Raw genomic sequence first — 20,428 nt, 5'->3', positions numbered from 1 at the left:
ATACGATACCTTGCTAATGATGGTTGCATCAACATTAAGGAGCTTCTTCTTGTGTTGTGGGTAGCGCTCGGCTGGCCGCATGTATGGCCCTAATTTAGAAGCCATATCTGTGCGACTTTATAGTCCTGGAATAGGTTAGCAGTGTATAGGAACACAGAAAGGTGTTAACAAACCTGCTGCTAGCTGGCCTACTGAGCGATCGGAAGGGAAGTATATAAGCCAGCTCTGTAGTGACTAGAGGGCCTAGTACAGAACCCCCAGTTATTGGTGCATCCGTAACGATGATACCCGTGACTATACAGCGAGAATTATTGTGTCGAAGGCAAAGTTTCCTCGGTTGACTTTGACGGCTTCTGTTAGGTGATTGATCCATTGATGCCGCGATTTGGTCCACTACATCCTGATTGCTGGCCGGGGGGCTCTGGCTTTCACTAAGCTATAGAAGTTAGGATTCAGATGTGATTCAGGAGTTAAAAGCATCAAAGATAGCTTGACCTTGGTACAGGAATAGATGTTATCAGGTGGTTGGCTGTAGAGGCTCATGTCGTCATTAGTACTAGCAATGAGCAGAGTACTACCTATTTGCCCTTAGCTGGCATGAACCGGAAAAAATTGACCGAACTTCTTTGGTGTGAGCCCTTTGTCTCGGTAGTGTCCGACTCTGTCTTCTGCTATGCTTTCACCTAGCTGAGATAGGTTAGGGATTAGCTCACCTTCACTACCAAAGAAGACCAATTCGTCCGAGTCAAGTCTGTCTCTGGGTGAAGTTGCCATGCTGAAGATGTCAAGGCAAGGGTGGTGAGTCCAGACTCCAAAGACGGAAAGAAGTAAGATTGCATGGATAGGTACATAGGTAGGTAGAGGTAGGTTGAGAATCTGATGCTGAGTTAAAGCGGCGAGAAAACACACAACCTGATTAGAGAAAGGGATGGTTGCGCTGAACCCCCAACTGAGGCTGAAGAATATCCCACTTCCCCTGACTTACGGACGATCGAGGTGCTTCTAGAGTTTAAGGAGTGTCTAGTGGTACCCCGTGGGACCAAGTGGGTTCTTACAATCAGAGATATCGTGTCAAGGTAGGCAAGGAGATGAGTAAAGCACAGACAAAGCCCTATTTTCAAGCAACAGAACATAGCCCAGGGTATTATCAAGCCCGCCCATGTGGATAGATATGTATAGAATTGGTATTATGGTCGTACCGCATCGCATACGACAGCCGTTTATCCAGCAGCAACCGCTTTAGAGCCTCGCAGACTGGAGCATATATATATGTGGCTCGAGGCGAGTTACAAGGAGTGTGACAGGAGATGAGAGAGAAGGAAAGCAGTTGTCTAAGCCGGGTACCATGAAAACACCGAAAACAATTATCTGTCAACACGCCATGCAAGACTATCATGGTCATCTATCGAACCAAGAAAGCTATCGTAATACACCTCATCGAACCCATCTATTTTACAGCTTGGCCGCCTTTCATACCGCGTCCAATCTAAAACAATCGGACCCTCGCGAGACTAGCAGTGGACGAGGCTGTGGCCGAGGCCGTAGCCCCAGTACCAGTCTCATTCCTGTTTCTAGTATCATTGTTGTTCTGTCCGATGGGTTGGAAGAGTTTCTGGGGGATACTGGATTCTAAACTCGGGCTTAGAATCTTGCTGCCAGCCACACAAGGCCCTACGATGAGAACCAGGGCGATGATAAGCAGGACGAAATAGAGGACAGCATATCGCCAGACACGTCTCTTTCTAAGCTTCGATTGCTTCATGGAGTATATTGGGGGGCGGATTTGACGGCTAGTTAGTTCAGTTAGCAAAAGGATGATTGACAGGACCTGGCGCTGATCCACATACCTGGGACGAAGCCAGAACAGCATCACAGAATGAATCTTGTCGACGTGAGGGATAGCAATTACGGGGAGCATGACGAAGAGGATCATATGCCCAAGCACAAAATCACCAGCGAACATTCCGAGCTCCGTGATCTTACACAGGAACTCTCGGCCAGGCTGGGACATGGAATGCCAACCCATTGAGTACCATTTGCCAGTCCAGAACGCAATATTGGACGTGTCCGACTTGAACTCTCTCGTCAGCGCCAGTGAAATGATGAGCTTGTAGACGAATCTCTGAACAGCGGTAGCAGCAATCATCCCTAGCAATGCCTTGGCAAAGACAAAGCCCTCCAGGAAGAACATGACCTCGAAGAAGACGATGAGGACAATGACAGCGATCCCATGCGCAATGGCGGCGAGAACGGCACCAAACCTCTTGCAGCACATACCGAAGAGGGGGCCCATGCAGCAGGCCATGCCGAAGAAGGCACCCAGGACACCCGCGTTGATTGCGATAGGGGCAAAGGCAACAATAGCAAGACGGATCAACGCGTTCGTGGGCACGATCGGCTTGCTAGGATCAGGCTGGTTCTCCGGGATCACACCGACTTGCGAGTTGATGAATATATACGGGACCAAGGTGGCGGCAACCATGAAAAGAGGACCGAATATTTCACCGAAAAAGAGGTTCGTGAACGAAGCACGCGGTACATCACCAGACATTTTTGAAGATGGATCTCCCAGAGCCTTTCGCTTGTAACCGGTAATCCTCGTTCTGGACAGGCGACAGAAGGCGATCCAGGATGAGGAGTGTGACCGCGAGTTACCACGGGACAGCCAGCGGAGGAAATCACGGTAATCGATGAAAAAGTCATCCCAGGCGAACTGATGGGGATTGTAAATGAACGGAGACACGCACATGGCCAGCAGCGTTATCCAGAAGTAAATGAGGGCGGCCTGCCAGACTGTGAGCGTGGCGAAGAGCAGCATCATGAGCGAGCGAGCACCAAGGTAGATCGAGGGGCCAGCAAAACGCGAGTACAGGACACCGAACGGGATACGGGCTGTTGCAAAACCTCTGCCCGTTCCAATATACCTAGCACCGCCGAATGACAAATCCTGCTGAACAGAGTTCGCATAAATCTGGCAGACGAAGACCTCAAAGAAGGGCGACAGAGAGAGGAACTGCTTCCCAAGACGGGTAGCAGCGCGCCAGAATCCTCGCTCGGTCAACTCTTGCACCACCAGGGGTACAAAGGAGATGAAGAAAACGATGAAGATGGAGATGATGCAACGGTAAACCCAGTCGGTAACAGGCGTGAGATTGGCACAGCCAGTTGGGAAGAGGGGATCCGTGATTGGCTTATTCTTGTTGTAGTCGCAGAGGATGGTCTGGTTACGAAGGGCCCCAAGGTTGATCAGGCAGAGCATGAACATCTGCACCGACAGCATGATGAACATGTTGTTCAGATGGAAGCCAGGATGCGCGTAGTAGAATGACAAGAAGCGATCCAAAGGTAGCTGTGTCCCCAAGTAATAGTATTCTCGGGAGAGCATTTGCTCACCCATACCGGTCCCGATCTTCGTCGTGAAGTTCAGGATGGATCCAAATCCCAGGTCACGACCCTTGCCACACTGGTAGTACTCGCAATGCTTTATGCGGCCGCCGCGACAGAGCGCCGTCATACCAGCATAGATATCCTCGTTAAGATGAAGACCTTTCTGAGCCTTCGAAACGCCCCCTCGCGTGGTCATGAAAATGCCATTGAGGAAATCAGGATGGCCATAGTGGAGCTTGCCACCAATTGAGGCGAGAGTACGAGCGAAGAGCGTTCCGAATGTCTGTTCTTTCCCGGCCGCAACGTCACCAAGGATACCGATGTTCTCCGAGAAAATGTATTCACGGGCCCCCAAGATTGCGACCGGATTGGGGTTTGGATTCTCAAAACCGGGAGTATATGGCGAGACGTTGTCCGTGGTCATTTCTTCGAACTCAGCGAGGACACTCCGGATCTTGAGGCACTCCTCCAGATAGTTGTCCTGGTTGGCATCAATGAGCTGAATATACTCACCACGGTAAAAGATGATAGCGTGGTTCTGGTTGTCGGACTTGCCGTCCCCAAGGATGGGATTGCCAGATAGTTGGACCCGGAACTTGGGTCGGCGCATGCCGTTCTCCATGATTTCGGAATGACCATCGATCAGCGCAGAGTAGAGGCGGGGCTCTTCACCCTCCGCCAGAGGTGCTTCTTCATCCAGATAGGCGATCTGAAGGTCCGGATACGCACGGAGCAAGAACTCGGTATTCTCCATCTCCTCCTTCTTGAATTTGGCGTAGCGCTGCATGGATACGACTAGCTTGAACTTGCGACGCGCCATGCGTTCCAACTCCCGTTCGAGCTTATCAGAATTACCACCAAACATCTGAACCACTTCTGGATTTTCAACACGGTAGAGTAGTTTGATAGCCCGGCTGTAGTTCATGAAACCAGAGATCGTGCGGTAGAGGGTCTGGGATCGCAGAGATGCCCAGATCCGGGTGCGGAGGGTGTACTCGGGTGCAGCAGACTTGAAACCAATACAGTAGAATGGGAGGTCATCGATCTTGCTCTTCGCCGTATCCTTCTCGTTCTTGTCATAATCTCCGTTGAACTGAGAGGTCTCATCGGCAAGAATCTTAGTATCCTTGACAAAGCAATCCCACTCGTGGGGGTGGAGCTGCTTCAAATATTCCAGAAGAGTCACGCGGGAGTAAGGATCGTCCTCCCGGATGATCTCGCGAAGAGAGAGCAGAATCTTCTCACTATAGTGCGGGATCATGACGGTGAAGGTGGGCATATTATCCACAGGCAATGGTTCCGGGATTGGCGTCGAGAGAGATTGAGCGAAGAAGGAGATACGCCTTTCAGCCTCGCTCTGGCTTGGGAAGAACTCGGTCTTGAACGAGTGGTCTTCCTGTGAGACAAAGAACGTCGGGGCTCGAAGAGTACGCTTGCCCTCCTGCTCTGAGGGGACCTGGTGGTAGAGCAACTTCTGCACATGGTCAATGGCCAGGAGATGCTCCCGGTACATAGAGATGACGATTGCATTCCAAATCTGAGAGATGAGGACCTTCGGCTTGTACTTGATCTCCATGTCGGTTGTCGCAAGGATCTTCGAGTAGATACGCTTGGGAAGACGCGAGAAGATATTTCTCCATGGGGTCCAGATGGAAACACCCAGGTAGAAGGACCGCGCGACGGAGTAGATGACGTTCATGATGATGTACCAGAGGAACGTATCCAGGAAGAAGAGACACAGGTCTGTGAAGAACATTAACCCCAGGAGGATCTTAGGCTGCACTCTGCACAGCTGCGGCCCGATTATGTTATCACCAGGACAATGGGCGAGGTGCATTGACGAAAGGTACCGGATAGGGTCCCGGAAAGACAAGGTCAAGAAGAAGTATGACTCGGCAAGCTTGGCAGCAAAGACACAGATCCAGAGCCCATAGGACATCCACATGTCGTTACCCTTGAGGCGCGGGTAACTTGCGGTAAACGTCTGGCTGGCAACATATCGTCTCGAATCCCTGGTCAGATAGCTCCCGAACAGTCCGCCCAGAGGCATGATGGAGAAGAAGAAGAAGGAGGCTAGGGCGATCAAGAATTGTACGACGCCGAGGACCAGAGCAAGCTTTTTCTTCTGCGTACCCTTGACAAGGAAGATGTAGACACTCGGGGCCACGTTGAGGATCAGCATACCGATGAGGAAGAGGAGCCTCTTCGTGAGATGCTGCGCTCCAGCCCACTTGCGGGGAACATAGCTCCATTCCGTAATGGTAGCTGCGACCATGATGATGCATGCAACTGTTCCACCCAAGCCCACGGCGGACCATTGGGCAGAACCAGGAGGCATGTTATTTTCCTCCTGCTTGTAGTTCTTGACCAGAATGGTGGGGGAGTTTTTAGCAGTAAAGAACCAGAAAGCCGTGATGTGGATGATCCAGATCCGGTTGAAATTGACCAGCATGTGAAGCCAGGAGCGAGTTTCCCTGTATGTTTTGAAAAAGACCTTGTTCCAGTTGACATCCTTGAGCTTCAGGAACCGCTCGGCCGGTGGTAGATCCACCAATCGGGACTTATCTTCCATAACAATGCGCTCGATGCCCTCTGGGTACCAGAAGAGCTGATTGCAGTCATCATAACCGATGATTTTGTTGTGGTCCCTCTCACGACGAACATACTTCCCATCTTGGATCTCGTAACCTTGGTCTCGGCAGTACTGGTAGAGGGGGGTTATCACGTTGTTGAGGTAGGTAAACTCCTCCACCGGCTCTACCAGATTCTGGCACGCTGGCGAATTGAGATAGTCATCGGCGCACTTGAAGATGAAGCAGAGACATTCGGGCATGAAGCGCACTTGGTTGGCCTCTCCCCAGCAGAGAAGGTAGAGGGCAATCTGCCGGACGCGGTCGTGTTGGGACATCCTATTCATGCGTGTCTTCCATCTGTATTCGGCTGCCTCGAGACTGTTGTCACCTTCCAGTTCCTCCAGCATCTCGTTCTCGTTCTGCGGGTCCGTCTCACCAGCCTTCTTCTTGGCGGCCTTACGGGCCTTCCGAGTCCGACGGCTTGCTTTACCTAGTTTCATGTTGGCAAACCCTACTGCGTCGTCCAAGTCCAGGTGAGCTGCGAAGTACCACTTCCGGTAGTTGGCATTGTCTCCCCCAATGTAGTCGGCGTGCAGAGAGAGCAGGGCCTGGTTGGGCGTCATCCGAGAAGCGCGCGAGTCCAAGAGCGTCATGAAATGATCGTACATGTTGCGCATGCTGTCACGCTGGAACCCAAACTTGGCGGTGAGATCCAAGAAGATATCCTCGACCTCCTCCTTCGACAGAGGGATCTGCGCATCGGAGGTCCAAGCCGGGTACGGCTCCCGAGAACGTTGCCCAGCGGGGAGCACGTTATTGTAGTCCATGCCGTAGTTCGGGGTTGAAGCTCCGGAGGATCTGTTGCCGCCGTAGGAGATCTGGGATGACGGAGGACGGTAACCCTGCCCGCCCATCTGGCTCTCGTTGTAGCTGTTGTAGCGTTCGTCCCCACGGCCGTAATAATCCATGTCGGTGGCTCGAGCCATGTCCGATCGCATTGTGAAGTCGCTGAAGGTTTCCGAGTCTTCTTCCGACTCACCTCGACGCTTCCCTTGTGGCGGGTAGCCCTGGCCTTGGTGGCCCGCAGCAGGCGCTCCTTGGTCGTAATATTGATCATTATAGTACTCATCCTGGTACTGGCCATGCTCCCCGCCATCGTAATAGCCTCCTTCATGTTGGTAAGGGTTGCTGGCATCGGCGTTGTAATAACCACTATCGCACCTGTCAGCTTTCTCGTCCCTTGTCGATGCCAGGAAAACAAACATACGATTCGTCATAGTATCCATCTCCACCTTGGTGACCATGGCCTGGGTCTGCATACCCACCATTGTGGTCATAGTAGGGCTGGGCTTGCTCGTCCTGATAATACGAGTCTGTGTTGCCCTGTTGATGATGGCCGTAGCCATCATCGTAATGGGCCTGTTGTGGCTGCCCCGACATGATTAAGTTCCGACAGCACCGCCTGCAAAGACGAGGTCAGTAATGGATTGGAGGCGAGGTAAGAAAGGGCCGCAAGTGACTAGGGAACCAGGGCGAGAAAGCAGCCCTTCCCGACGTCTGAATTGAATTGTATTGTTCTTGGACGTAGCGAGGGAGGCAGAGGCAGACTGTTCCTCGTCACGCGGGGAGCGAGTAAAGAAGCTGAGACTCACGATTATAGGCACATTGGAAGAGGGACGGGCCGCGGTGTGATTTGACTGTTGGAGGATGTAAGAGACGGGATCCGTGAAGCTGTAAATTGATATTCGTAACGATCGTGGTAGGTAAACAAAATCTGTAGAAGAAGAATCTGGGGACGAAGCAAGGGGAGAAAACAGGCGGTTGGTTCCCGATGAGCCTGCGATTGAACGAGTCGTGATGCCACCCGTCACGAAGAGGGCGACGTGGATAAGGGGTGGTGGGATGTAGATGGAAAAGAAGGAGGAGATTTTGGCTCTGGTCCTGATTCTGGTTCTGGTTCTGGTTTGGGTCTGGGCGGGAGGGGAGGCTGGGTGTTGAAGTGTGTTGGGGTGGCCAGGGCCCCTTCTCTCCGGTGAATGCAAGAACAGCGAGCGGCCGTCAAAACTCGCAACTTCGAAACTCAAACACAAAACTCCACGTCAAACGAGTGTGGGAATGATCAACGACCGTACAACAGCGCGAGACTGAAGGAAAAAGGGGGAGATTATGATGGCTCTGGCTGGCCAAGGTCGAAGGAATGCTGGATGAGCGGAGGGGGGGGGGGAGGATGAGGGAGAGAGAGGGAGCGAAGGAGTGAGCGAGCGAGCGAGAGATTAGGGATGAAGGGAGAAAGGATATGCATCCAGAATATCCAAAATCCTGCTGCGTTCCCCCCCCCCCGGCCCCTTTTTATCTGCCACCGGCCTCCGTGCTCAGCCTCTCCCCCCTGCTCTCCCTGCTCCCCCCTGCTCCCTTCTCCTCCCTTCTCTTCCCTGGTTATTATTATTACACGCTGGACCCGACCAAGCTGGGCCTCGGATGGCCTCGATTGGCCACGCATTATTGCTCCATGGCCAATGTTCCCTGTTTCTTCCCTGCCATGCCGGCCTATCTGCTCCCGACGCACATCTGGCTGTTTCGGACAGGACGCTCCACTACGGAGGCCCATGGCGATTGACCGCGACAGCCACAGGCGCAGTTCCAGGTACAGCACGGGGAGAATTGCCTCTCCCCTGGACGGAGTGCGAGACTCCGACTCGAGACACGGCGGATCAAGGCTCTAACGGTCCCAACCAGCCCCTTACCAAAACTGACCAAAACCTACCAAGACACACCAAGACACACCAAGACACACCAAGACACACCAAGACACACCAAGACACACCAAGACATACCACGATAGGTCCTACAACTCTGTGGGCTTCGTCCAGCCCCCGGGCTCCCGCTTAGGAATCAATCCGATCATGGAGCCAGTCCGGCCCCAACCGGGTCTGGCGCCGGCAGGGGGAGAGGGGCGGCGGGTGGACTTGGACTATATACGGAGTACCTTAGCCTTTAGGTCCTCAGGTTGGTTGTGCAACTTGTGCTCTTGGAGACTTGGACTTACCTGAGTGGAGGCACTGGAGGCTGGAGCACTATGGAGCGCTGGGTGACGCCGTGACGGGATCGATAATTACCTAGGTATTGTTAATTACGAAGTGGATGGAGGCAAAGCATAGGTAGGTACTGTCCATTGTCTACTGTACATCTACCGACTGTATAAGTGTAACATACAAGTACTCCGTAAGGTAGATGATACCTTAGGAGAGGAGCTTCAAAGCCGCCCGCGGATGCATACAGTGCACCCTTCACGGTGCTAAACCTATCGGATGGCTGAGGTTCGACTCTCTGACGACTGTTTAACACGGCCGGTCAGGAGAAGGACTACGGAGTAGGGCGCGGGGACCGGGGATTACGCAGGAAGCAGAGTTGGATCAAGTACAGAGCAGTCAGCAGATATTATCACGTACTGTATACAGAAGGAGTCTTGTACTGTGCAGAGTACTACGTCTTCCTTCCCTTCTTTCAAAGACATAGCTGTCCTCACATTCATGAGCAAGCAAAAGCGAAAGGGCGTATAGTAGGGTACACAGGGCAGAGGATGTGGTTGTAATGTGTATCCGGTTCTACCTTATGGAATCCCGTAGTCAAGACCGCCACTTTAGTTACATACCGTAGTAGTTCAGGGGCTCTTATCCTTGTAATCGTACAGCCATCTTGACTCTTGACTCTCTCGACCGTCTTTTTGGCACCGGTAACGTCAACATTAAACGTAGCGTCGTAGCCTTACCTACTCGTGTCTATTATTAGGACATGCTACCGTATCACCCCCTAATCCTTATCGAATCTACATATCGAATACATACAACGTACCTGGCTACTGCTCTAGGCCCTATGGACTACTGCGAATATTGCAGTACAGTGTACGGTAAGTCTCTCGATTCCTCGATTCTCAAGTAACGGGTTTTAGAGACGTAGATCTATCCAACTCTTCTCACTCGGTCAAATCGACGTCTCGCGTCTCGCGAGGGACCGGACCAGTTTGGCGTGAAAAGTATAGTGGATGTATCTAGGTGCCTATCTACATCCCTTGGAACTCCTAGTACTGTCCGTAGATATCGTGCCATCATGAGGATATCCTGCCACCGCCTTTTCTTCCAGTGCTTGACCCTTTCATTGCTGTTTAGCTAAATGAAGAACAAGCGGCAAGATGTTACGAGTAAGGTACGGCCTTACATACGGTGTAGACTGTACTTGCATACCTCCTAAGGCATCCAATTGACTTGCCTTAGGCAAGCATTTCAGCAATAAGTACCTTGGATAGGCCACTCCGTTGGCTCCAGTACACGCTGCCTCTGTGCTTTTGCGGATGCATGATGGATGATCCTCTATCTTGTCCGTTGAACCCTAGGTACCTTGGGTAGGTAAGGAAGGATGATTGTTCTCGAGGCAGGTTTTCTGGCTCCAGGCCTTTGTGGGCTAAAGGGCGACACGATAGCTGGTAGCATACAAGGTTTGATGGAGCTGGTTTATATGATATGCGTTCTACTGTCCTACTGCTACTCTACCTACAGAGTTCAAGGCCTTCTCACCCCTCCCTCCCCTTCCCTCTGCCTATCTCCTGTTACGAACCTTTCTTATCTCCTCTGTTCCCACACTCTCCATCTCCCCTTCTCTCAAGATGTCGCGTCAGAATTTGTTGACCTGCTCGTTAAAAGCCTATTTCTACTGTATTCGTCTTGTCTCGGCAAGTACGACTTGATCATGAACGTGGAATCTGGAGGTTATCCTTACTGTAAAGCTACAGACCAACCGATGTTTTTCCCTTCAGATTCTTCCGTATCGTCATTAGAACCAACGCAATACAGATAACAACACTCTATAGCGACCATCATGAGGACCTCTAGGATTGCTTCATTCGCTGCAGCTACCGCCAGCGCGGCTCTCTTTGGGGCAAAGCTAGCTACTGCGGACCTCCCTCCCATCATCACCAAGGTATGCCGGGAGCGGCTCCAGTGTAGTCCAGTTGGCGTGCTGATGCCTTCCCAGGGATCTCACTTTTTCTACGAGAATGGAACCCAGTTCTTCATTCGGGGGGTGGCATACCAACGAGAGGTAAGCTCGAACGGCGCAACATCCGGAGCTTCAACCTTCACGGATCCTTTGGCTGACGAGGCTGGATGTGCTCGTGATATCCCACTCCTCCAAGAACTGGGTACGAACGTTATCCGTGTTTATGCCATAGATGCATCTTTGGACCACTCTGCTTGCATGAGTATGCTTCAGAATGCTGGAATCTACCTTCTCCAGGACTTATCGAACCCTTCGTCTTCGATCAACCGAAATGATCCAACATGGAACACCGAGCTCTTTGCAGACTATACTGCTGTCATCGACTCCCTTGCGAATTATACCAATGTCCTTGGGTTTTTCGCGGGCAACGAGGTTTCGAACGATGTCAACAACACAGATGCCAGCGCTTTTGTGAAGGCTGCTGTCCGTGATATGAAGGCATATATCAAAGCCAAGAACTACCGAAATATTGGTGTAGGCTATGCAACCAACGACGACGCCAATATCCGCATTAACCTTGCACACTACTTCAACTGTGGCGACGATCCAGCGGATGCTATCGATTTCTGGGGGTACAACATCTATTCTTGGTGTGGTGATTCTTCATACACGCAGTCAGGCTATGATCAGAGAACAGCTGAATTCACAAATTACTCTGTCCCAGCTTTCTTCGCTGAATATGGATGCAACACTGTTCAACCCCGTCAATTTACGGAGGTCCACGCCATTTACGGTCCTGATATGACTGGTGTATGGTCCGGCGGTATCGTCTACATGTATTTCCAAGAAGCAAATGACTATGGTATGCTCTTTAAAGGAACCCCATTTTGTTGCACTCCATGTTCATGACAAAACAGGTCTGGTATCTGTCTCGGGCAATACTGCAAGCAAGCTCCCGGATTTCACTGCTCTGTCCAAACAACTGGCGCTTGCGACCCCGAGTTCAACATCCGAAGCTGCCTACACCGTTTCCAATACCGTTGCACAAGCCTGCCCGGCGACAGGTGCTGCTTGGTCAGCTTCGAGTAACCTTCCACCAATTGCTAATTCCTACTTGTGCAGCTGCATGGTGTCGTCTCTCTCTTGTGTAGCTACCGCTGGCCTGAGCGGGAACGAAACAGCTACGCTATTTAGCATTATCTGCGGCCTGGACAGTAGTGCCTGCGATGGTTTTGGCGCCAATGCGACGACCGGCATTTACGGTCCCTACTCCATGTGTGACGCTTACTCTAAACTTTCATTTGCAATGAATCAATACTACCAGAACCACCAGAAGGCGCCTGCAGCGTGTGATTTTAATGGGAATGCGAAGATACAATCAGAATCAATAAGCTCATCTTGCTCATCTCTCCTCAGCCAGGTGTCCACTCGTACTGGTATCGATTCTTCGAGCGGTTCACCGGCCTCCTCAGCCAACACGAGGAATAGTGCCGCTGGTGTTATTGTCCCCCGGTCGGGTGTGGGTTTATTGCAGTTCAGTGCATACCTTCTGACTGCTGGTTTGGCCGGTGCGGTTATGACGTTGTTGTGAAAGCGCTATGATTTGGCTTCGTATTACCGGTATCAGAGACCTGCTAGATAAGCACGAAAGGGCCATGGCACTTGGAACAAAGCAGTACTTCCTTTTACTTACTCTCGTGTTGGCCTATCCGGTGCCTTTCTAAGTGCGAACGATGATCATGGAGGATTGGGTCCTCATTGTATAGTACCTTTGAATGAATAGGAAAATGCGTAACTGAAAATGGCTGCAAAGGTGCAAATTGAAAGAATTATGACCAATTCCAAGGTTGCTTTGATTGGCAAGAAATTGAAGATCGGGCTTCGTCTGATTTATGCTCTACTGTAGGTTCAAGAGAGATCGATAAGTCAGCATCTCTTAGTAGAGGAGGATCTCTCCATATAGGAGAATATCGGGGATTTATGACTCTACTGTCGTAGGAGACATGCCTTCAACCTTTATCAGAGCATCTCGACTATTACATTAATACCACATAGGTAATCGAACGAGGTTGCTATTGACCGAGCCTAGTTATCTAAGCTCTTCAGGCACAGTTGCGAGCGGTTGCTGGGGCAACCAGAGAATACCAACCTCGGCCAGAACCTCACCGTAAAAAAACCTTCTGATTCCAACTTTATCGCGAGGTAAATCATGGCTAGGATAGTAGAGGATAGCGAGGAGGAGTTCCCCGATCTTGCAGATATCCTTAAGTCTTCGAAATCGACATCGTGCCGAAAGACCACATCGATATCGACGACTCGCGAATCAAGAGCAACGGAAGCTGCGAGGCGGAGCGCGAAACTGGGCGGTGAATCCAAAGCATCCAATAGCATACGAGAAGGACTTGCCAAAGATGTGTGTGAGAGGAAGGGAGCACAGGCTGAGCTTCTGGAGAGGGAGACGAAGAAGTCAAAAAAGCGTGTGTTGAAGCCAATATCTGACAACCCTCTCCTACGGCCGATAGCGAGTACAGACATAAGAACTGCACCATCTAAACCATCTGGAAAAGTGACCGGCTCCAAGGCTGGGGAAAGGAGGAGAGTGGTGGTAGAGAAGAGACCGGACCCTGTTCCCCACGCGGAGTGGGAGGAAGAAGAGAGCGATTTCGGACCCGAATATGATGGTGACAGTGATGGGATGTCAGATTTTGTGGTCAGCGATAGTGAGAGCCTGGAAGATGACGAGTCCGTGGTCGAAAATTTACCGCCGAGGTCTGCCAGAAGACTTGTCCAGGGGAAGAGACTGGCAAAGAGTGTCGAGGAGGAATACGGAGAGCTGGACCTGAAGATGGGGAAGCTGAAGCTGGATGTCAAGGATAGCAACATGAAGCTGCCAGCCAAGGTTCCGGCAGCGAATGAAGTCATGAGCCTCGATGAGAGGGATCCTGGAATTGGGCGTCGGAAGAATATTTCTCAGGATGCACCAAAGGCCGGACAGAAGTCTGAAGAAATAACGGATTCAATTCTTGAATTGGGGTCCGTCCTTGATGACCCGGCTATCTTACGATTGTATGTTTGGATCCACCTCATCTATGCTTCGATACTGATATTCCTAAAGCTCGCCCTCGCAGAACAGGCTCCACAAACTTCCAAAAGAACCCCGTCTCAAAACTCCACCCCCAAGCCCCAGCCACAAGCCAGCAGGCTTGGTATCACCCAAGAAAATCCAGCGCATCCCTCTTACTCCTCACCGACCCAGCATGGACAGTTTCTGGAGTCAAGAAGTCATCAATGACTGGAACGATGAGTTCTCTCCCCGAAAACTCCCAACGGTACCCCCAAAACCCTTATTTCAGGATCACTCTTCATCAGAGGGTGCCGCCCCCTCGCCTAGGAAAAGCCCGACCAAGCAAGATCGCATAGCACGGGATGCCAAAAAGGCCTTCTCACAACGAAAGCATGACCTTGCAGAGTCATTTCTCGTGGAGCTTGATGACGCTATCACTGATGGGCAGATTGCGAAATTGGCCGCGGCCACTGGAGGAGTGAAGATTATCTGGAGCAAGAAACTCAACACTACAGCAGGCCGTGCGAATTGGAAGCGGGAGACCATCCGAAGTCACACTCCTGGGCCGGATGGCAGGCCTGCTCCAACATATCGACATCATGCCGCAATTGAACTCGCGGAGAAAGTGATCGACGACGAACACCGTCTGTTGAATGTCATGGCGCATGAATTCTGCCATCTCGCAAACTTCATGATCAGCAATATCAAAACGAACCCCCACGGCAAGGAATTCAAGGCCTGGGCCTCGAAATGCTCGGCACATTTCGGGCATAGGGGTATAGAAGTCACGACGAAGCATTCGTACGCTATCGAGTACAAATATATCTGGGAATGCACGAACTGCGGGATCCTATTCAAGAGACATTCGAAAAGCATTGACCCTTCGAGGCACCAATGTGGGAGTTGTAAGAGTAAATTGGTGCAGATCAAGCCTGTACCCAGGATAGTTGGCAGCAAGATAAGTGAGTACCAGAACTTTGTAAAGAATAATATGAAGAAGCTCAGGGAGGAGAACCCGGGAAGCCCACAGAAGGAGATTATGAGCTTGGTGGGGAAGAAGTACCAGGAATTTAAAGCGTCTAAGATGACAAATGGAATGGATGATGGACAATCCTTCGAAGGCATCAGCGTCGAGGAAGATGCCAGTTCCAAGGAGGGCTCTCCTGAGGATGACGGCACTAGTTCTATTGCGAGGAAGTTGAACTTCCTTACTTTGACAGATTCCTGAATTTGGAAAAGCTGGCAGGGCCTGAAATATACCAATCTCAACGTCTCATTCATGTGTCTGACATTCATTCTGGCATCCTAGGCACAGTAGCCGATGCTCTCCCGCAAACCGGCAATAGAGTTGCCACCAGATGCGTTCAGCAAAGTCCTAAAGCCTATCCTGATATTTCGTTTGATTTGCATCTCCAATCCACCCGTCTCACAACCCCCTCCCCCCAAAACAGAAAAAAAGAAACAGGGCAACCACTTTATACTTCATTAAAGAGACCCCAATCTTTGATCTTAAACGTCTCCCAAATCCTCGCCGCATAATCCACTGCATCACTAATCAATTTTCCTTGCTTTCCAACCTGTAGATCGACTTCCTCCTCGCTATACTCGCCCTTGATATGCGGCACATTGATGGTGATTAGGATATCTGTACTCTCTTTCTCCAACCGAATCAGGTTCAAGACTATAGCTGTGAAGTCTGGAGTCAGATCCCGAGCCGCTGGATCTGGAGGAGGTGTTTGGGTGGCGATCAACGTATAGGCCGGTGTTCCTTCTCTAGCTTCGGTGTGAGCAAGGGAATAAAGCACGTGATGGCACCCCCTCTTCTTGGAGGCCAGAAGAGGTGAGAGGAATAGAGGACTTACGGAAGCTTCGAATACATCGTATTGCTCGTACTCCATACCTTGACGGTATCAATATCGGAAGCAACAATATCTTCCAGGTGCGTTGTCAAGGCTGCGCCATCGGTGGCTGGTCCGCTCCCAGGCAGGCCAACTCGCTCTGTGATATCGAAAATAATACTTGTGAAGCCATCCTTGTCGAGGTAGACTTCTTGGTTGTCTGGTACTTGGCGAATGGTACTTGTATTGTTAGTCGGGAGGGGGGCAAAGGGTCAAAGGGACAAGGAGCCAGAGTGACTATACCTGACGTCGGCGAAGGAGGAGGGGAGGTCGACGATAAGAGCGCCGCCGAAGAGGGGCGTGCTGCGGAAGGTGGTCATGTTGAGCAGTTGAACAGTTGAATATTTGGAGCTTTGGGATTGCTTTTCGAAAAGTTAACCTGAGATGGACGTTGGAATTATCTATTACTTGATAGTAGGAATATACGAATATGCCTATCTACCTAGGTAGGTAGTCACAAGTACGCCCAAGTCGTTTCAAGACAGCTTTGGTGGTCGCCTCGCTTGCGTGCTGATTTTCCAGGATGCAAAAAACAGGCCAGTTGCAAAAAAAAAAGAATCAGTACCAGACAAGTAAGCAGGTACAGCACTTAAGAGAGTCGAAAAAATCATAAAAAACACAAAATGGAGTTAGAAATAATAAAAAAAAGTAAAATAAATTCTGAATCATCAGATCGAAGGGTTACAAAGATTGGATGAATGGAGTATTATGGGCATGAGCCACGGTCATCTCTGGTAAAAGGCAAGAAATGAATTCTGAGCTAGCTTGTCCCACTCCAACCATTAAACCTATCATTTAAATATATATACATGCTTCCGCATTACTTGATTGCCTCGCCCCCCTCAACACAGCATTCCACACACGTAGAAAAAGGCAATTATTTCCGGAACCTGAGAAGCGTAAGGGCTTTTGTTTTAATTCTGACAGAAAATCGCGATCAAAAGTCGAGATTTCGACTTTGCTGCAAGAGAAAGTGTCCTCGTCATCGTATCCTCGTGCCTCGGAGCTCTTTCCCGGTCTCGCGAGGAGCTCTTCTGGCCCTCGACGACCCCACCCCGCCTTTACTCTATCTATTCTATCTATTAGGTATATACCTCACTACAGCAGCCTTCAACATTTCTCTCGCCGCAAAATACAAAGTCACCAAGATGGCAGCAGCTTGTATCTTCTGCAAAATTGTCAAAGGTAATCATCTACCTCACCTTATTCCCTGCGAACTAATCATACTGAGATCTCACACCTAGGGGATATTCCATCCTTTAAGCTCTTCGAATCCGAGAAGGTCTTCGCATTTCTCGACATAAACCCTCTGAGCAGAGGGCATGCTGTACGCTTGTACCCCGCCCCTTGTCATTCGCCAGAGAAGTATACGAAGAGGGACTAATATTTGGATAATAGCTTGTGATCCCGAAGTTCCACGGCGCGAAGCTAACCGATATACCTGATGATCAATTGAGCGAGATACTGGTACATCCCGATACAATGCTTCTTGCGGCATCATAGAGAGAGAGAGTGTATGCTGAGATCCGGTATAGCCAGTAGTGAAGAAGCTCGTCAAAGCAACCGGCGCAGAGAATTATAACGTCTTGCAAAATAATGGGCGAATTGCGCACCAAGAGGTTGACCACGTACGTTTCTCTCAGCCTGCTGTACTGCCAATTGGTAAATGATTGTTAACGTGGTTCCAGGTACATTTCCATATGGTAAGAACATCGGAGAAGGATTGGAGTGCATAGATGCTGATCAAGGTAGATTCCGAAACCAAACGCCGAAGAGGGGCTGTCGATTGGATGGCCACAACAGAAGACGGATATGGACAAGTTGAAGGAACTTTTTGCGGAGATCAAGTCGAAGATGTAAGATGGAGTTGTCTACGGAGGTATGGGGTCGATGACAAGCAAGAGACGAAATGGTTGCATAGTATTATCACCAAGCTGATGAATGCTCATGTAAACGTATCATAAGACACGAAAGTGGTAAGCCTTACGAGAATAGGTCAACCGATCATAAAACAAGAGGTATGCCGATATGAGATCTGGGCTCTACCGTGCCAAGTCAATGTTTTCAGAGGTTCTGATGCATAGATCTTTTGTTCCCAACGCATACCTAACGCCAGCCAGCCACCACACATCACAAATATTGTGACAAGCACCAGGTCGAAGTAACCCCTACTTCATCTCTTAGTTCCATATAACTGCAGATTTCTAATCTAAATCATTCTCAGAGGTCTCAACGGGCTTAACACCGTTAGGAGTCGCTGAGCTCGGGCCCTGAGATGCGGGTGTCTTCCCAGGGTAGAATTGGATCCGTCCTCCAGGATTGATCATCCCAATACGATCGTAATACGACCTCGCACGAATAAATGGATCGAGTCTCCAATAATCGTCCCTCAATTTATTGGCCAGTTCATTTCTTGTGGCCTTGATTATTTCCGGATTTGTTTCCTTGCCGCGAATCCAATCCAGAGTTACATTTTCATATTCCTTAATGAGATTCTGGCGCTCAGCAAGTAATTTGTCCCTCGTCTCGGTGTCCTTTATAGCGTCATTTTCGCCTGGTACAGGCTCAATGTATTTGTATGCCCAATCTTCGTCACCGTCGAGCTCTTTGATAATGTTGGACGCGGGGACGAATTGCTCCATTTCTTGGTTGCTGTTTGTGAAGTGCACCTTGCTGGCTACTACAGGATCGAGCCAACCTTTGATAATCTTCCAGATACCTAGGTTTCATCAGCGCCCATCTATGCCAGTTATCGAGACAGGACTTACCTTGGAATACCCATGGAGCTTTATGAACTAGAACAACCCCGAGACTTTCTGGGTAGTTTGCTTCGAAGCATTTTATTATGAACTTTAAAGGTGCATAGTCCTGAATCCAGTTAGATTCTCGTCGAGCACGAAGAGTTACCTAGAACGTACCATGTTGGCCATTGAAAAGCCAGTCATATCAAAAACAACACACTGGAAAAGAATTAGCCAAAGCTCATTGCGGGATATGAATGTACGTACAGCTGTGTCAACAGGAGGAGCCAAGAGCAGGCGTGCAGACTCAATCACGAAGACAGTGTATCTCTCCAGGGCCTCCTCGGCTTGTTCCCCTTGCTTGTGGAAACGGACTCGGACGAAACACATAGGTCTTCCTTCTTTATCCAAACCGTGCAAAAAGCTTTTCCCCATGCGCATTTGTGACATGAAGTCATTCCCGGCTTTCTTTTTCTCGGGATCAGTTCCATTTGCATCCAGGACAGCAGCGAGTTCTCCATTCAACATAATATCGTCATCTACATGCATCTCACCCGACCTCCACCTCATGGTAGAGACCATCATAACCAAGGCTTTCTCGACATCCCACTTCCTCGCTCTTAGAAATCGTAGAAGGAGACCATCTGGATGATCATGCTTTACCATGCTCCAGAAAGCCGCCCGGATTGCCTCTGGAGATAGATTTGCCAACGCTTCTTGAAATTCTTTCGTCTGCCCATATTTATCGTCCGAATCGCCTGAACCGGAGGGTACACGTGAACCAGATTCAGTTGATGTTGTGGAGCTCGTGTCCTCGTCCTTATGCCCTCTGCGGAAAAGAGACATCCTCTTCTTCTTTGACTTCTTTGCGTCTGTTTTAGCGGTGCCATTTGCGGGTTCTGCAGCCTCCTGCGCATCCAATATACCGAAGACTTGAAGTGTTGCGATCCACAGTTCTCGCAGCTTCTCCTCCTCTGCTGGGGTCAACGTCCCCGGCCGACCTGGAAGAGATTCTACTGCCATGTTGTGCCGATTCTCGTTACTTTGGCCTTTAAGGAGGTTTCGAGAATCTGCGGAATCCTTCTCTTCCAAACGTTCAACGTTGCTGGGAGAAGTCGTGTAAAAGACTAGGCCGCTTATGAGACCCGCGAGAACGACAACAGCCCAAGAACTTAAACTGCTCTGCTGGAGATAGGTGGATTGACTCGAGCTTTGGATCCTGAATTCCCGTCTCAAAGGCCTTGACACGGGTTGCTTACTCGGACCGCCGAATCGGGAGAATGGTCTTGCGCCGGAAGCAACAGGGATTCTCGAGCAGCGCGCCGGATTGTATGCTATTCGGGGGTGGAATAATCTCAACGGATGCTGAGTATCAAAAAAAACGAAAGGCGGGAATAAACTCGTGGACGACGTGTGATCAGCGGCGTACTGTGACTGTGGGGGTTGATGCTTTCCGGATCGCAGTAGAACGACTGGCGCAAACCGACGGCGTAACTTGTCCCTCAAAATACGAGCGACTCTGGTCATGGAAGAGAGAGAAGGAGGAGGAGAAGAGAGCGAGAGAAAGAGAGAGGGGGGGAGAGAGAGAGAAAGAGAGAGGGGGGGAGGGAGAGAGCGAAGGGGGGAGATGCAGATGCAGAGGCAGAGGTGGAGGTGGAGGTGGAGGAGGGGGCTGAGGGCTGTTGTCTCAAGGAAGACCGAGTATTTCTTGTCAATATTACCCCCCATAACCCTACTAAGCACACCCACCCTCCTGTAGTACCTGTAGTACCT

The 20,428-nt window shown here is 50.3% G+C and overlaps 7 protein-coding genes across 7 annotated transcripts; 3 read left to right on the top strand and 4 right to left on the bottom strand.

Annotated features, from left to right (window-relative positions):
* Positions 1 to 94: 94 nt before the first annotated feature.
* On the bottom strand, positions 95 to 774 carry M430DRAFT_62105 (hypothetical protein; the record flags this gene model as incomplete). The annotated part of the gene is made up of 4 exons (XM_024868964.1): positions 95 to 125; positions 174 to 436; positions 604 to 683; positions 714 to 774. The coding sequence occupies 4 exons, from the start codon at positions 772 to 774 to the stop codon at positions 95 to 97; spliced, it is 435 nt and encodes a 144-aa protein (XP_024716743.1).
* A 535-nt stretch (positions 775 to 1,309) lies between these two features.
* On the bottom strand, positions 1,310 to 7,804 carry M430DRAFT_192527 (glycosyltransferase family 48 protein). Its single transcript, XM_024864043.1, has 4 exons — positions 7,613 to 7,804; positions 7,228 to 7,422; positions 1,848 to 7,172; positions 1,310 to 1,790 (listed from the first exon to the last, which is right to left on the bottom strand). Exons 2-4 carry the CDS (start codon positions 7,398 to 7,400, stop codon positions 1,487 to 1,489), a joined length of 5,802 nt encoding a protein of 1,933 aa, XP_024716742.1. The 5' UTR covers positions 7,401 to 7,422; positions 7,613 to 7,804; the 3' UTR covers positions 1,310 to 1,486.
* Positions 7,805 to 10,551: 2,747 nt separating this feature from the next.
* On the top strand, positions 10,552 to 12,768 carry M430DRAFT_129545 (carbohydrate-binding module family 43 protein). The gene is made up of 3 exons (XM_024862107.1): positions 10,552 to 10,934; positions 10,989 to 11,814; positions 11,870 to 12,768. Exons 1-3 carry the CDS (start codon positions 10,833 to 10,835, stop codon positions 12,541 to 12,543), a joined length of 1,602 nt encoding a protein of 533 aa, XP_024716741.1. The 5' UTR covers positions 10,552 to 10,832; the 3' UTR covers positions 12,544 to 12,768.
* Positions 12,769 to 13,148: 380 nt separating this feature from the next.
* M430DRAFT_129542 (hypothetical protein) lies at positions 13,149 to 15,370 on the top strand. Its single transcript, XM_024862106.1, has 2 exons — positions 13,149 to 14,018; positions 14,068 to 15,370. Exons 1-2 carry the CDS (start codon positions 13,162 to 13,164, stop codon positions 15,242 to 15,244), a joined length of 2,034 nt encoding a protein of 677 aa, XP_024716740.1. The 5' UTR covers positions 13,149 to 13,161; the 3' UTR covers positions 15,245 to 15,370.
* Positions 15,371 to 15,491: 121 nt separating this feature from the next.
* Positions 15,492 to 16,427, bottom strand: M430DRAFT_62101 (hypothetical protein; the record flags this gene model as incomplete). The annotated part of the gene is made up of 3 exons (XM_024868963.1): positions 16,158 to 16,427; positions 15,879 to 16,094; positions 15,492 to 15,789 (listed from the first exon to the last, which is right to left on the bottom strand). The coding sequence occupies exons 1-3, from the start codon at positions 16,232 to 16,234 to the stop codon at positions 15,492 to 15,494; spliced, it is 591 nt and encodes a 196-aa protein (XP_024716739.1). The 5' UTR covers positions 16,235 to 16,427.
* Positions 16,428 to 16,846: 419 nt separating this feature from the next.
* M430DRAFT_70227 (hypothetical protein) lies at positions 16,847 to 17,774 on the top strand (the record flags this gene model as incomplete). The annotated part of the gene is made up of 6 exons (XM_024869484.1): positions 16,847 to 17,099; positions 17,159 to 17,241; positions 17,313 to 17,381; positions 17,450 to 17,542; positions 17,603 to 17,617; positions 17,667 to 17,774. The coding sequence occupies exons 1-6, from the start codon at positions 17,063 to 17,065 to the stop codon at positions 17,772 to 17,774; spliced, it is 405 nt and encodes a 134-aa protein (XP_024716738.1). The 5' UTR covers positions 16,847 to 17,062.
* Positions 17,775 to 18,118: 344 nt separating this feature from the next.
* On the bottom strand, positions 18,119 to 19,678 carry M430DRAFT_110603 (hypothetical protein; the record flags this gene model as incomplete). The annotated part of the gene is made up of 4 exons (XM_024861372.1): positions 18,119 to 18,633; positions 18,683 to 18,782; positions 18,833 to 18,874; positions 18,923 to 19,678. The coding sequence occupies 4 exons, from the start codon at positions 19,676 to 19,678 to the stop codon at positions 18,119 to 18,121; spliced, it is 1,413 nt and encodes a 470-aa protein (XP_024716737.1).
* Between the last annotated feature and the right edge of the window lie 750 nt (positions 19,679 to 20,428).

The sequence above is a fragment of the Amorphotheca resinae genome (assembly GCF_003019875.1).
Source record: "Amorphotheca resinae ATCC 22711 unplaced genomic scaffold M430scaffold_14, whole genome shotgun sequence".
Taxonomy (NCBI): Eukaryota; Fungi; Ascomycota; class Leotiomycetes; order Helotiales; family Amorphothecaceae; genus Amorphotheca; species Amorphotheca resinae.
This window is presented reverse-complemented; position numbering and strand designations above follow the sequence as displayed.